This window comes from Macadamia integrifolia, chromosome 5 (genome assembly GCF_013358625.1).
Source record: "Macadamia integrifolia cultivar HAES 741 chromosome 5, SCU_Mint_v3, whole genome shotgun sequence".
Taxonomy (NCBI): domain Eukaryota; kingdom Viridiplantae; phylum Streptophyta; class Magnoliopsida; order Proteales; family Proteaceae; genus Macadamia; species Macadamia integrifolia.
The window spans coordinates 3,766,635-3,780,808 of record NC_056561.1 but is presented as its reverse complement, the minus strand read 5'-3'; the positions used below and the strand labels follow the sequence as shown (position 1 = coordinate 3,780,808).

At 37.1% G+C, this 14,174-nt stretch overlaps 1 protein-coding gene across 1 annotated transcript; it reads right to left on the bottom strand.

Annotated features, from left to right (window-relative positions):
* Positions 1–2,007: 2,007 nt before the first annotated feature.
* On the bottom strand, positions 2,008–9,709 carry LOC122079743 (microtubule-associated protein 70-1). Its single transcript, XM_042646450.1, has 11 exons — positions 9,049–9,709; positions 8,845–8,930; positions 7,747–7,812; positions 7,489–7,659; positions 7,198–7,368; positions 6,911–7,066; positions 6,671–6,817; positions 6,469–6,540; positions 5,830–6,369; positions 5,567–5,754; positions 2,008–2,503 (listed from the first exon to the last, which is right to left on the bottom strand). Exons 1-11 carry the CDS (start codon positions 9,323–9,325, stop codon positions 2,464–2,466), a joined length of 1,914 nt encoding a protein of 637 aa, XP_042502384.1. The 5' UTR covers positions 9,326–9,709; the 3' UTR covers positions 2,008–2,463.
* Between the last annotated feature and the right edge of the window lie 4,465 nt (positions 9,710–14,174).

The window sequence follows — 14,174 nt, the reverse complement described above, 5'->3', positions numbered from 1 at the left end:
AAAGAAAAAAAAAAAGGCTAATTCCCTATCAGCCTAAATAAGTCAATGTTCCAGCCAATCATGAAAATTAACATATAAAGCTATCGTATGTTCTTCTTCGTTGTTTGCGTTGATAAAGCATATAACTTGATTATAGGGATCAATTTCTAATCGAGTACCTTCATAATAATTCGGTTTATGACAAGCACTACTCAACCAACATGGACATCTATTGTGTTGTCGGCAGGTCCCAAGTTTTGGGTATTATCCAATACAACATTGATGCGATGACCTTCTAAAACATTGTAATATAAGTTCGATCATGTTATGATCCCATATCAGTTTATGGAGGTTGATCCTACATTGGTTTCTTATGGGAATTGATGTATATTGATATGGTCTTAGGTCCCCTCATCTTGTAAGTCAATTTATGGGGTTGAATTCTTTCAAGACCGTAACAGTAGTATCAAAGCAGCCAATCCTCAACTAACTCGCACACTGGCCAGGAAAAAGCCTTAGTATTTCATATGAGGGTGTACGGGACTTCTTCAGCACATGGTACGGGTGGGCAGCGTGGTCTGGGTGTAGAGACAACAAAAGGCAGGGTTTTTTTATTTGGCCCTCCTTGGGAGGTTAAAAGTCATACAAAGATGGAATCATAAGCATGTGAATTAGTAGTTGGAAAGCAGCCTCCATCGGACAAAAACACAATTTGATTAAAAGTGAGAATTTTGAATTGATAAAGGCATGTTTTAACAGTTACCGAAGCTCTGAAATTTACAAAAAGCTCGAACGAAGATGATAATCATTTGTTCTGGGCCTTCTGGGTATGAATGTGCAGATTGCAGAGTCGGTTTATGAATGACTCAGTTTAAAAAGCCTAGGCACCCAGGAAACGAGCTTCAGAGCTGTTTCTGAATGGATCATCTAACTAAGCTTGGATGAAACCTTTTTTTCTGGATGCAAATGACCATACGGCTCCGAACCCAATATATGGACGTACATAGGGATTGTAAGCATGCCATTCTTCCTCGCCATCAGTATGATCATCGATTCGCAAGACCAGTTGGAATGGATTTGTTAAGGTGGCTGAAATAATGGATTTTGTGCATGGTATCAGATAGAAACTGATACAATGCCCGATACATATCAGCTGGTATCAGACACTTTTGCCCCTTATTTATATAAAAAAAAAAAAAAAAAAAGATTTTTGGACAATTTTGCTCCTCATCCATACCGATGAGTGATGAGGTCAAGAGTACGTCTCATGATTTTGTCCGCTTTGAGCTGCCTGCTGAAGCTAGCTTAATGTCGCCCTCGTAGTTTTAAAAGGCTCCATGAGTAAATGAGGACTTCAATACTTATAAGCACCATGCAACGATGTGGTACTATCTTAGTCACCCTGTACCGGTTTATACACGCAACACATACCATTGCACCAATACGGTATCTGCCAGGTATCAAGATTGGTGGCTAGCAATAGCCTGCAATATCAGCCTATGCCTTGAACCATGGTTGGAAGCCCAAAAGGAAGGAATTTCTTTAGCTCCACAGATTCCAACACATTTTTGTTCCTTTGTAGCAACCAAAGCTAGCTGGGCCCTTCAGTTGTATTCAGGATAAGGAGTCCTGCGCCATATAAAGTATCAATGGAGCATTTTGAAAGAGACATTTTGGAAACGAGAATCGATTGTGGCTATTTGTCAGAGTTTAGATACAGAAAACAACAAAAAAGGAAGATGTGCTGTCTATGATGTACCATCCCCCTGGATTTTAAACTGATGAGATGTTCGTTCTCAAATTTAAATTCCAAGACACTCCCAATCTGCGGAAGGTTTTCTTAGGAGCGTGCTTTCAAGCAGACCTGTATTTAAAATTATAAGCACCCATGACCCACTCACTCTGAGTGAATTCAAGGATTAGGAGCCTGAGAAGTGAGAACCACCCATGTTGGAAGGTTAGATGCTTCCAGTTCAGATGTAATTTATATAAACTGATCACTACGAAAGAATTATGAGAACAATAATATAACCGTGAAACCCCGGATCTTGACCTGATTACAAGAATATTCACAAGCCGTGAAACAACACCAATCACACTAACTGTAACTTACAAATATAGGAAGAAAAGAAGAAAAAATAAAAACCCAATAGCCTATACAACCACCACGCAAGTACTGTTTCTCAATGAAGAACTGCCAAAACGTTAGCCTTCCACTTACAGGGACAGTGGTCAAGTCAGAAGCAAACCGACTACTTCCTCCAATCCTATTTTCCTCCCCCCTCCCCCACCCCCACTCTCCCCTTTTTCCTCCTTTCATTTCCACTAACCTCTTAAAAATTAAACTGATTAAAGGGCTGTCGGCATGCCGTGGTTATAATCTTAAATCAATCATGGAAGATATATAGTGAAGAAACAAAAAAGCAACAGGGAACTGTGCCTGTGCAGATTACTCCTTGCCACTTTTGGATTCAGTGCTTCCAGCTATTGAATGTTGCGCATCAGCCCACTTCGTGATACATTCCTGCACAAACCCAAGACCTAATCATTCGTTTGGCAAAACTCCACAATCAGATAGTCCACAACAGGAAAAGTTGACCACCCCAAGTCCCTAAGTCATTGCTTAGCATTGTAAGTAACTGCAGTTTGTTTTTAAGGGTGACAACTCTGTATCGCAATCAGCCCTGATATTTACTCTAATTATGAATATGTAATCCTCCACCGAGCAAAATCCTTCAGGCAGTTTATTTTCCAGAGCTTTTAATCTCATTCATTCAGAAAGATCACCTTCAAGCAAGAAAATCCCAATTATCAGAAGTAATTTAACTGAATGGCTGGGTATCATATGTGGGATCTTTGATCCATTTCACCATGCCTTCCTAACCTTGTAACTGATGAGCTGTCTCTAGATAACAATCACACAATATTAATAACCCTTGTAAATTTGAGGTTTTCTCCTACCACTTATTTGCTCAACGGAAGGGTCATATTAATCAACAAACACAAGACTCCCACGTCATAATTGGCGCATGCCTCGTGCCATTCTGCTAATAGAACAAAACTTTTACCACCCTTTATGAGACTATTAAGAATTTCTGTTTAGTGCCAATCAGTTCCATTAATGGTTGGTACCTACCTATTTCATATCTTCAACTCACCGGCAACCATTCAAGAGAAAACCAGGTAATCATGCTTTCTATGCCCTCTAATGTGACCATCCTCTCTTCAGTTCAATCACATGTGGTACTTTGCACACATTGTATCAACAAACAGAAGAATGTCACCTTAGGTTTTAAAACTAACCCCCCCAAACAGAAAAAAAAAACCGCAAACACAGATTTTGCCAGAGGATTGGCAATCTTTGCCACACTCGAGAAATACAAAGTCTTTAATAACCCCATATAAAAATAACATATGAGAATAATGAAAATTGCCCGAAACGATCATCAGCTTTTGACTGCTCACAAAATTGTCACATATATTTTGCATGGGATCACTACAACAAACAACAACCATAACCTTATCCCAACTAAATAGGGTCGGCTACATGGATCCAATATAATCATCGAAGTAAGAGAAATATAAGATACAAGAAGTGCAACAATGAAGTAGCAAGGGATCACTATATTCCAGAAACCATTTAGACACAATGCAATGTGAAAATGGGAATAATTTACCAAGACTGGATTAAACATAACATTCAATTAGATAAGAGCAGATATGGAGCAAGATCCACTGTCACTATGCTGGAAAAGGATCAATGGACTTTCTGAGGTTCCCCCCTTCCATGATTTCAAATCCAAGAAATGGAAGATTAACAATGCAAATTCATTGAAGGCAAAGTCGTCAAGTATTGAGGTCTAAAAAGGTGCTTGCATACCAATCTCCAGTTCAGGCATGAGGACATGGGTTTATAATTCTATAATGCAGTCACAAACAAGAAAATATAGCAAACCTGGAGATTATTAGCTTGAATACATGCATAAATAAAAGACCAGCAGGTTGCAACTTCCAATCACATAGCATAAGAATTATTAGGTCAAATTAGGGGTCCTTTCTCTGGGGGTGCAAAATTAGACATCTGTTGGAACATTAAAGGTTATGGACTCAGTTCAACATTTAAAAGAACATGACTCCATTTTTTTAGTTCAAATTGCCCCCTTACCCAAAGAAAAACTTGAAAAGGGCATAATTTCCTTGCTTTCTATTCATTCAAAAAAAAAAAAAATTTTGGGGGGACTAGGGGGATAGGTGAAGGAAAGAAGACTGGATTCAATTAATGGATGCTAATACCAAAATGGAAGATTTCGTTGGAAGTTTTTCTTGAACAGCATTGGTTTATTGAGACTCGCTTACAATCGTCTATGTCAGAAAGGACACACTTATTCCCTTTTATTTTTTTAAATTTTCTTCTTGTACCCAACACTTTCCTGACAGCATGTAATTTTTCTACTAAAGGGGGAGGAGGAAGATGAGAGAGATAGAGAGAGAAACTATATAGATGTAGGAAACGGTGAAGCTTACAATTAGAAATGGCAACAAGAGCAGGTAGAAGTGGTGACCTGCTCCTAAATGTTAGGGTATTGCATGAACCTACCAAGTCTGGATTGGTTATCGTGTTTGAAAAAACTGAAGTGTACCTTACCTGCCACGTCTCACCCTTTGGGTATCTGCCCTAATTAGTAAAGTTATTCAGCCCCATGTGCGTGTCTCAGGGTAAGCCTATTTTAATTTTGCAATATCTTGAGTGGATTAAAACCTCCCCTGTTGCTGATGATGCATAGGTGATTCACCTCTTGTGGGGACGGTGGATCTTAGCTTAAAGATTACCATGGCCAGGCAATATATTCGAGTCCAACCAATCGAGAGGCAAGTATAGAAAACTGAAGACAGTATCAGATGTCTGCAGTGCCAAAATTCTCTAAGCCTGTATTCCCTTTATCTTGCTATAGCTTGTTGCTCTTCATCAGACTAGTCTACCATCATTGTTCTTCACATTGACAATCTTCTTTTCTATGTGTTTACCTTGAATAGAATCCTCCGTTAAAATTATATTTTCTTTTATATTTTATACAAATGATTCATAGCGAAAAAAAAAGAATCCTCCGTTAAAATCTCCTTTATGCTGAATGCCTCCTAGTTTAAATGGAGAGCTGTTTATTCTTGTTTTTTAGCACTAAAGAAATAACAAAATCAATTTTGCAATAGGCTATAGAAACCAACACACAAAACCCATATCCTTGCAGTGTTGTAGGACATGGTGAACAAACCCCAATGAAGATGTTATGAAAGTGAAGGAAGCTTTGTAGGAAGGTATCAACAAGCCTCTAACAGCTTTGTAGGAAAGGTATCAAAGAGGCACATCATGCTATGACATAAAAAGATCATCCGAAAGATGCATGCATATTGAAAATTCAATGTAAGATTAATTATATAAAACCAAAAAAGCAATGGTGCCTGCACCTTATGTGATTGATCAGATATATTGAATCATCAACCATATTCTAATTCAGAACAGTCAGCAAAGGTCACAGTTAATTGATCAATTCATTAGGACCAGCCACACATAACATATGATCATAAATACCTTCCAGGAAGCAGTTGAGAACTATTTACAGGCCCCTTGGAACTACCAAGTCTCTTAGCCCTATTTTCATGTTCTTTCTCGACACGAATGGCTGCTACCTCCTTTTCCATGGCAGCTACTTCCCTTCTCATCTTCTTTGCCTCAACCTCCATTGCTTTGGTCAAAGTATCTACTTTCTTCGCTAACATCTGAAACAGACCACACAGTTAGATGACAGGTTAAACTCATTAGCAGAATAACACAGATAAAGCAAGCATAAGCACCTCAATAGCATCATCCTTGTCTTTAAGACTTTGATCTTTTTCATGGCCGGCTTTCCTCAAAGAAATAACCTCTCTCTGCAACATGTCATATAACAATCCGGAAACGGTATCTTCTGTATCAACTGTTGGGAACTCAATTGGTTTTTCATCTGGGTCTCCTTTCCGATTATTGACTACCTCACTGTCTCGAGTTGCATCAGTAGATTTGTTAAGGGAGTAGTTGGGGCCTGTTCCATTTGACAGGACCTTACCCCTGTCTAACGACCTTGTGCCACCATCAAATGATTTTGATGTCCCTTTGGCATGCCTCAATACTGTACTTGTACTGGAAGAAATTGAAGACCGCAACTGAGAGGATGGAGTTCTCTTGGATAAAAAACCATTGGAGGCCAATTTGGAGACATTATCAGCCCCACCTAGAGACTGACGACGAGACATGCCATTGCTCACATTTCTTCCCTCCGGGGTAGATCGATTACTACCATTGGTGGATGGTCTCAACCCCTCTTCAAGCACTTTGAGCCTTAGATGATATTTTTCCTGAACAGTACAAGAAAATGCATCTCAAAATTTCTTAGGAAGCCAGTTGAGAAATGACTGATGTGTGCAGGTGGAAATGCAGTAAAACCAAATTATTACTTTCAATTGTGCTTCAGATTTTGCAGTTCGCTCAGCTATGGCAAGTTTTTCTCTAAGTTGTTGCATTTCTCCCTGCATAGCCAATTTTAGTATGAGTTACAACAGTTGGACCCAAGAAAATCCACATAAATGTCTTTGATGAAACAACAGTTCAAATTGGAAACCTAAGGAAGGAAAAGGAAAAGAAGGCATTAGTGCATACCTGCAAGAATCTTCGATCTTCAAGCCATTGTTTGACAGGCATCACTTTGTCATTAGCATCTTTCCACTCATTTGCTACCACTACTGCCACCCTATTTGCTGTCACCTTAGCACGGGCTAGTTCCCTGTCAAGTGTTTTCCTCTCCTCCTGCAGACCATATTAGTCGGGAAGATAATTCTAGTAAAAAGCAAATCTGCAAAATCTGCAGGTCAATAGTCATATAGAAAACAGGCACATTACATTCATCTCCTGGACTTTCCGTCGGTAATCCCTCACAGCATTTGCAGCAGCACCACCAGCAAGGACAGCCTCCTCAAGCTCCCTAACAGTTTGGCTGAGCTTTTCAACCTCTGCAACCTTTTGGCGGTGCATTTTGTCCAAAATCTTATTTTCTTCCTGGTAAATGTACAAAATAAACACATCAAATCACATGTAGATTATTAAATTCATCATTGTTGATAAGAAGACTGGCAAAACAAATTTTTGATAACATTGCATTAAGAGAGAAAAATTAGTTACAAACATACCTGACAAATTTCAATCTGCTTCATCAACTCCTGGTTCTTATTCTGAAGATCATCTACCATTGAAGCCTTGATCAAGGCAATCTGAACAGTCCTTTCCGCTTCAAGTAAAGCTGCTTCTTTTGATTTGGTAAGGCGATCTAGCGCCTTGTTATCATCCTGCAGCTTTGCAATCTGCATAAACCATCATGGGTTATGAATAATGACTTATTCTTGGTACTCCTTTCCCATCTACCAGGGGTGTTGCATTCTCATGATGGAATAACAGAGCATGCTACAGAAAGGAAATAGTACCTCTTGCCGAGCAAGCTTGAGCTCCGCCTCTAGTGGTGCAAGAATAGCTTCAATGGGTGGCATATCATCATCCTTTTGAGCAGCATGAACCCTTCGAAGGGTGGCTTCTGCTGCAAACTGAGCAGCCATGGATGCCTTCTTCTCATCATTGATTTTTTTAATTTCAAGATTCTGCACAAGAGCTTTGGCAAATCAGGCATACTTGCAATAGAGGAAAGAAGAAAGTAATAAGAAAAAAATGACAGTTTCATGCATTACTCTGGTCTCCAGAAGGGATTCAGTCAATTTGAGTTTCTCCTCAACCTTTGACAATTCTTCAGTGAGCTAAGAGGTACCCAACAGAACATGGAAAAATAAAGTCAGTACCATTTTAAACACATGAATAGATTGCTCTGAACATAACAAATTGCAGGACTTGCAAAAGAAAAAAGTGACAACTTAGATCATATTCAAGACAATAAAAAAAAACACTAAATCCATCAAATTCTAGACAATAGAAAAGCTAATCCCTCAACTGTTTTGACATGAATCACCAACAATGAAAAACCTCAATTATTAACTCTTTTGACACAAGTAACCAACAACATTTCCCTAAACATAAAACAAGATAATGAACAGTGATAAGCTACATCACAGTTAAAAGGATGCCCCAATTTCTAAAGAAACAAGCTAATCCCTTTTAAACTGCTTTGACAAGACCTCCCAAAACATTGAATAATGCAATATTGAAACCACTAATCTTTTAGTTAACTTGAAAAATCACACGCAATTAAAAGTTATCACACATGATCGAACATGATGCCGGACCAAATCCCTGAAAACAAAACATGATACAAGCCAACAAAAAGATTTAACAATGTTTCTCACACTGAAATACAGATGTAATACATGAGATTGAATCCTCAAGACATTAATCAATACGTTCCCAAAAAGAAATATCAAAGAAACCCATGGAAGTGGAACTAGATCAAAGTAACCATTTGAAAAATAAAGGCGATGCTATAATATTACAGAGAACATTGAAAGGGTGGCTAATTCACGATTTGGATAAGAACGAAACAGTAAAAATCAATGCCAAGAGAAAGGCAGCCAAATAAATTTTACTTCTCGCAATATCAAAGCTCACATGTTGAATATTTTTAGCATTAAATTTGTCGATAAATCAGACAACGTCCATGCAGTTTGAAGTCGGCCTAACTATTTCGGAACCAGATATAACTCAGATTGAAGTGCCACAAAATTCGCTACAACTGTCAGCTGAAAAATGGAAATTCTGATCCAAAAAATATGCATATAAATCCACTAGCACAAATTACAATATTATTTAAAAATAAATTACAAGAAATGAGAACTGACCTCTTCAACGGCCTTTTCTCTCAGGCGCTCCGAAAATTTCAGTGCCTTGATCTCCGCCTGCGCTTCTCCTAATTCTCGATCTTTCTCTGCAACGCACAAGTACAAAGGCCAACAATTTCAACGGATACAAGCTTAACTTCGTAAATCACCCTAAGAACAGATACAAATCGCCTAAAAAACGACCAGATCAAATCGCATTCCCACCTCTAACTTCATTCTCCAACCGATTAAGCTCAACTTTCACCGGATCCGAACCGTGCAACAGATTTATAAAGTCATCCGCGTCCAAGCTCGGCCGCACCGACGTCCTCCTCCTTGACGTCCTCCCTTCCTTAAACGATCCCGAAACCGTCAATGGAGGCGTCAGCGCATACGCCAGAGTAGGACCATCATTTGCCGGTGAACGGCCATCGCCAACGCCACTGCCGCAACTCAACTCCAGCGGCGCCGGAGTACCATTATCGCCGTAAACATCGGCCATGACGGATCTGACACTGTCACATCCGAATGCAACAGAATCCCCAAACCTTCAGCCACTCCGATTGAAGCCTAGGGTTTCTCTCTACACACAAAACTCCTATTTCCACTGTTTCGATGGTTCCTTTCGATTCGATTTAGACAGAAGAGCCGTTCAGTAGTTCGTTGTTTCTCTCTCTTCTAGAGAACGGAAATGCTTTTGTTTCTCTCTGCGATGTCTCTGCTTTAAATCGGCTTCGTCTCTGTCCACTGTTTCTATCTCTTTCTAAAATTTGTTTCTTTCTCTCACTAAGAATGCTTAGCGAGTGAATGTGAAAAGGGCGGTCTTTTAATAAACAAAAATACTCTGCTAGCACAGACGCTTTGCTGTTAAGCAGAGGCTACTGCGAGAGAGACGAGATGGAGTGTGTGTACATTAGTACGTAGCCTTACTTTTAAGTTCTAATTACCATCGACTTAGCTTAAGTTACGCATGGGTGCGTAACTCGCAAGTCCCATCTATAGATAACCATCCTCGTCCCTGTGCACATGGAGGAGGGAACCGGATGCGCAACACGCACAAGTGCGCTTTTTAAAATGTTACTCCCACACTTCCTTGGTTTTCTCCCCTTGTCGGAACCCCAGAACCAAAGGATAAAATTGTATTTTTACTCAAAGATTGTGGGTATTATTGTCATTAGACTATAAACTGTAGGAGCGGAGTAAGAAGCCGTCTCTATTATTGAACTACCCGAGCGATTTAGACATTGGAATCTTTTACTTGGGGAGAGGCTCCATGTGTTGGACACGTGACAGTATCCTTAACAATAGTTTCCGCCCAATAATCTCCCACCACGTGGCAAATTATTTGAATGCTTATATACTCTTTAGTATCTTCCGGTGCACGACTAAGTATGAGGTCCGTGTACATATAGTAGGGTAGAATATGACAAAAGTATAATATAAATGAAGAATACAAAGTGGCGCTTAATCTATTCAAGGAAAAAAAAAATATGTAGTGCCTAATCATATGGGATGGGTTTGTTGAGTTTATATCTTATGCATGTATATTTACCTAAATGTATACTTCATGCTTCCTTTTGTTCACATAAATACCTCTCTTTATCCTTTAAATGATATGTATTGACATCTAAAATATACATGCAAAGGGATCTCAACTCGGGTTTGTGACTTGTGAGCTTGTAATAGTATTGGGAGTAGGAAAATTCCCATCCTACTTACTAAATCTAAAAGCAATGAGGTATGATGGAGGGATCAACATGCTGCCCATGTGGGATGAAAACTCTCAACCTCTGTTTACAAAAAGCTCACATGTCAAGGAGGAGAGAGAATGTGAAAGGGCACATAATACTGAAAGCATGGAGATCATTTTCTCGTTTGCATAAATGGGAAACTGACATTGGATAAGAGGTTCTTGCCAAGATATGATGTTTGTGAAACATACATGTTGGAAAAACATTTTAGTTGATAAGTTTATTGGTATCAAGTGTGGCTATACTCCTTATGAGTTGCCATTTGGCTACATTTGGTTGCAAAGGATGTTAGAGGGAAGGAAAGTGAAAATTTAAAACCCAGAAAACAAACTTTTATAATCATTAGTACATGTGATTGTATGAAATGTATGGTGAGAGGGACAAGAGTAGAGTTATCTTTCCACCCTTCACATCCTTGTTTGTTGTTTTTTTTTGCTTTGTTCAGTCGAAGTAATTTGTTTGATTCAAACCATTATAATTAAACCAGCTTATTTGGAGAAGGGAGCAATCCTGGCGGCATGTGAAATAAAGGCATAAAATATTTAAATATCAAGGGAGAAAGAGAGCCAAAGTAAAATTTATTAGGGAGAATTTAAAAAAAAATAATAATAATAACAATAATGTATTGAATAAATATAAGCTAAGTATAGAGGAGTGATAGTAATTGTCTATAAATTTTATTGGATTTTGAAGTTTCCTTTTGTCATGTTTGCCTAGCGTAGATAAAGTTAGTGGTAAAATTGAAATATGATTTGGTGTAGGCAGATGTATTCACAGCCAATCTTTAGCTAATATTTCAACCAACATCACATGTGAATATCAACCCTCTATCATTATTGCATTTAAAATCAGTTCAACGATACATCCTCTATCCAATAAACTTGTTTGTAGATGACCACTCTCACTCCGTGAAATCCAAACATTTTGAAACTTGTTGGTAGCCTAATGGAAGGAAGCCTTTGTCCTATCATCACTTGAGTTGGCTGATTGTGGATTCTAGTCGATATACCCCACTATCACTTGTTTGCCCTATGAAAATGCTATTTGCAGTATGGAAGCTTTGACCTAAAGGCTATGATCACTATCATAGAGCACTTGTTCTTTTACCCCATCACCCACCCCCAAAAGAAAATCTTAACCCGAGGAATCTTGAGAACCTAAAGTTGGAGCCTATTGTGAAACCGGATAATGGGGAAAACAACCTTAACATATTGGAATGCTGGAGGATTTCAAAGAACCAGCTTAACAACCCATGGAGCTGACTGTGAACCCCAAGATCAGTCCCAATTGAATGTATTATGAATAGCATGGAAAATGGTAGAGAACATGGCATATTTTAGGCCCATGAGCAGAAGCCTATCTCAATAGATTTTTAAGGCAGCTTAATCTCTATGGTAAAGCCTCTATAAAATGATACTTTAGCCTTTAGGGTTATACTGAAGTGTCATTTTATCATTTGGCAACCGTTGCCATCCAATAAAGAATGAAAAGTAAGATCATATACATCTACAAAAACACCTTATGAATTTAGTTTTTTTTTTAGGTAAAGATGTTTATCATTTGTTAAATGTACTTAACTTTCTGCACCAGATCCATAATAGGATTTCAGACAAGTGTTTATTTAAGAAGGAAAGCACTGACTGCCATGCATATGTTCCATTGTAACATGGAATTAGTAAGGTTGTTGGGCCAATTGAATGAAGCAAGCAAAGATCAAGAGTAGCCAACTCTCATGCATTGAAGGTAAAAAGCTAGAGCTAACACTCCCCCTCCAATAAATAAATAAATAAGGAAAATTTTTTAATTTATGTAAAATAAAAAGAGAGAGAGAGGCAAGCCCTAATAATTAATATGTTTAATCTTGCTATTGACTTCATACACAATACAAAGGCCACCAAAAGGAGAATGCTCAAAGTATTCAAGATTTTAGTCACTTGTGCCAAGATTCTATTAAGGGGCCTTGGGTTGGAAAAAAAAAAATCTACAAAAGAAATTTAGGAAATTTAGGAAATTTAGGAAATTTAGAAGCAGATCTAGATATTTATGGGTAGGGTAGTTTCAATTGCTCTGGTGAACATCAATATTATCACTAGATCCTTTCATTAACTTAACTATATTATGAACTTATATAAAATATACTAAAGCAACTTTAATAGTTGTTCTCCTCATGCCAGAGAGAGAGAATGAGAGAGAATGAGAGAGAATGAGAATATATAAAAAAGAAGCTTCTTCTCCATTATTTTATTCATAAAGAACAGTAATAAATTTATATATTAGGTACTTAGAGGCTGAACCCTATGATATATGGCACAATGAAGAATTATTATAGTCAAATGGATGATCTTGAGTAATTTAGTATAATCCAATAACTATCTGCCTCTCCATAACTCTAGCAATTTACTCTATTAAATTATACCATATTACATATTAATAATTTGTCTAGCAATTAAATCTGTTAAATTATCACATACATCCATTGTTCAATATTATTTCATCCCATGCTTTCATAAACTTCTTAAATTTTATATTTTGTTAGTAAAAAAAATAAGGAGAGAGATTGACCTCATACCCTATAAGTAAGGGGACAGATTATATGAAAATTACGCTATTATATGGTACCACATTACATAGAATGCTTCAACAAGCATGTCCTAATAAGTTTAATCTTCAATAAATATGATTAAAAAAACAAGAGTCAAAACCTTCAGCAAACCCTGGTCTTGAATATTGTTAACCAAATGCGAGAGCTCTAATAAAATAGCTCTTCAATTTTCAACTATGAAATTGATGATGACTTCAAAGTCCAACTTACAAATTGCATTTAAGAATGAAAAACTTCTTAAAATTATTATCAAATTTTCAAAATTTTGTGAGAAAAAATAATAAATGATGCCTCACAATTTAAAAAATAAATGAAGAGATAATAGAATTGGACCAACAATTCTAATGCTACTAAAATATATATATATATATATATATATATTTCTTCTCAATGGTACTTCCAACGCTACTAAAAAAATTGTTCTTTAATTCAGTTTAGCTCAAGGATTGGCTAAATTTCTTTTGCATTTAAATTGAATGAAATTGATGATTTTTTTTTGAAGAATAATAGACCAATAATAACATAACAAAAGCTAGTTGTATTTAATTAGTAGTAGAAAATAAAGTTAATTTCTCTTATCATGTTTTTTCTATTAAAATCTAAGTAATTTGATCAAAAAGTGAAATGAAATTTAGTTACTATATTTATAAGCTTCTTGAGTTAGGAAACTATTGTTGGTAATGATGTAAAAATGTTCACATTATGACATTTTATATTGAACCAATTATTAGAGCACAAATGAAGCTCTTTTTTTTTTTTTATGTTGAAACCATTGAATGATTCTAGTTTGCTTATTAGCGGCATTATTTTTAATGTATAGACAATAAAAACTGTAATATTTGCATAAACAAGATAGGCAAAGTAACGTCATGGATATAAATGAGTTGCAATCATAAGTTTGTAAATACGCATTTTATAAGCATATAATACAGATATCGTACCGTTCAATTGGAAAAAAATAAAAATCCATAAGTTCATAAAGATACCAAAAAAAAAAA

Excerpts from the sequence above, each read along its gene's own strand:
- LOC122079743 (XM_042646450.1), bottom strand. The coding sequence starts at position 9,325 with ATGGCCGATGTTTACGGCGATAATGGTACTCCGGCGCCGCTGGAGTTG. Across the intron at positions 7,660-7,746 it reads AATCCCTTCTGGAGACCAGA|AATCTTGAAATTAAAAAAAT; the intron begins GTAATGCATGAA and ends GCTCTTGTGCAG. Across the intron at positions 7,369-7,488 it reads TCAAGCTTGCTCGGCAAGAG|ATTGCAAAGCTGCAGGATGA; the intron begins GTACTATTTCCT and ends TGGTTTATGCAG.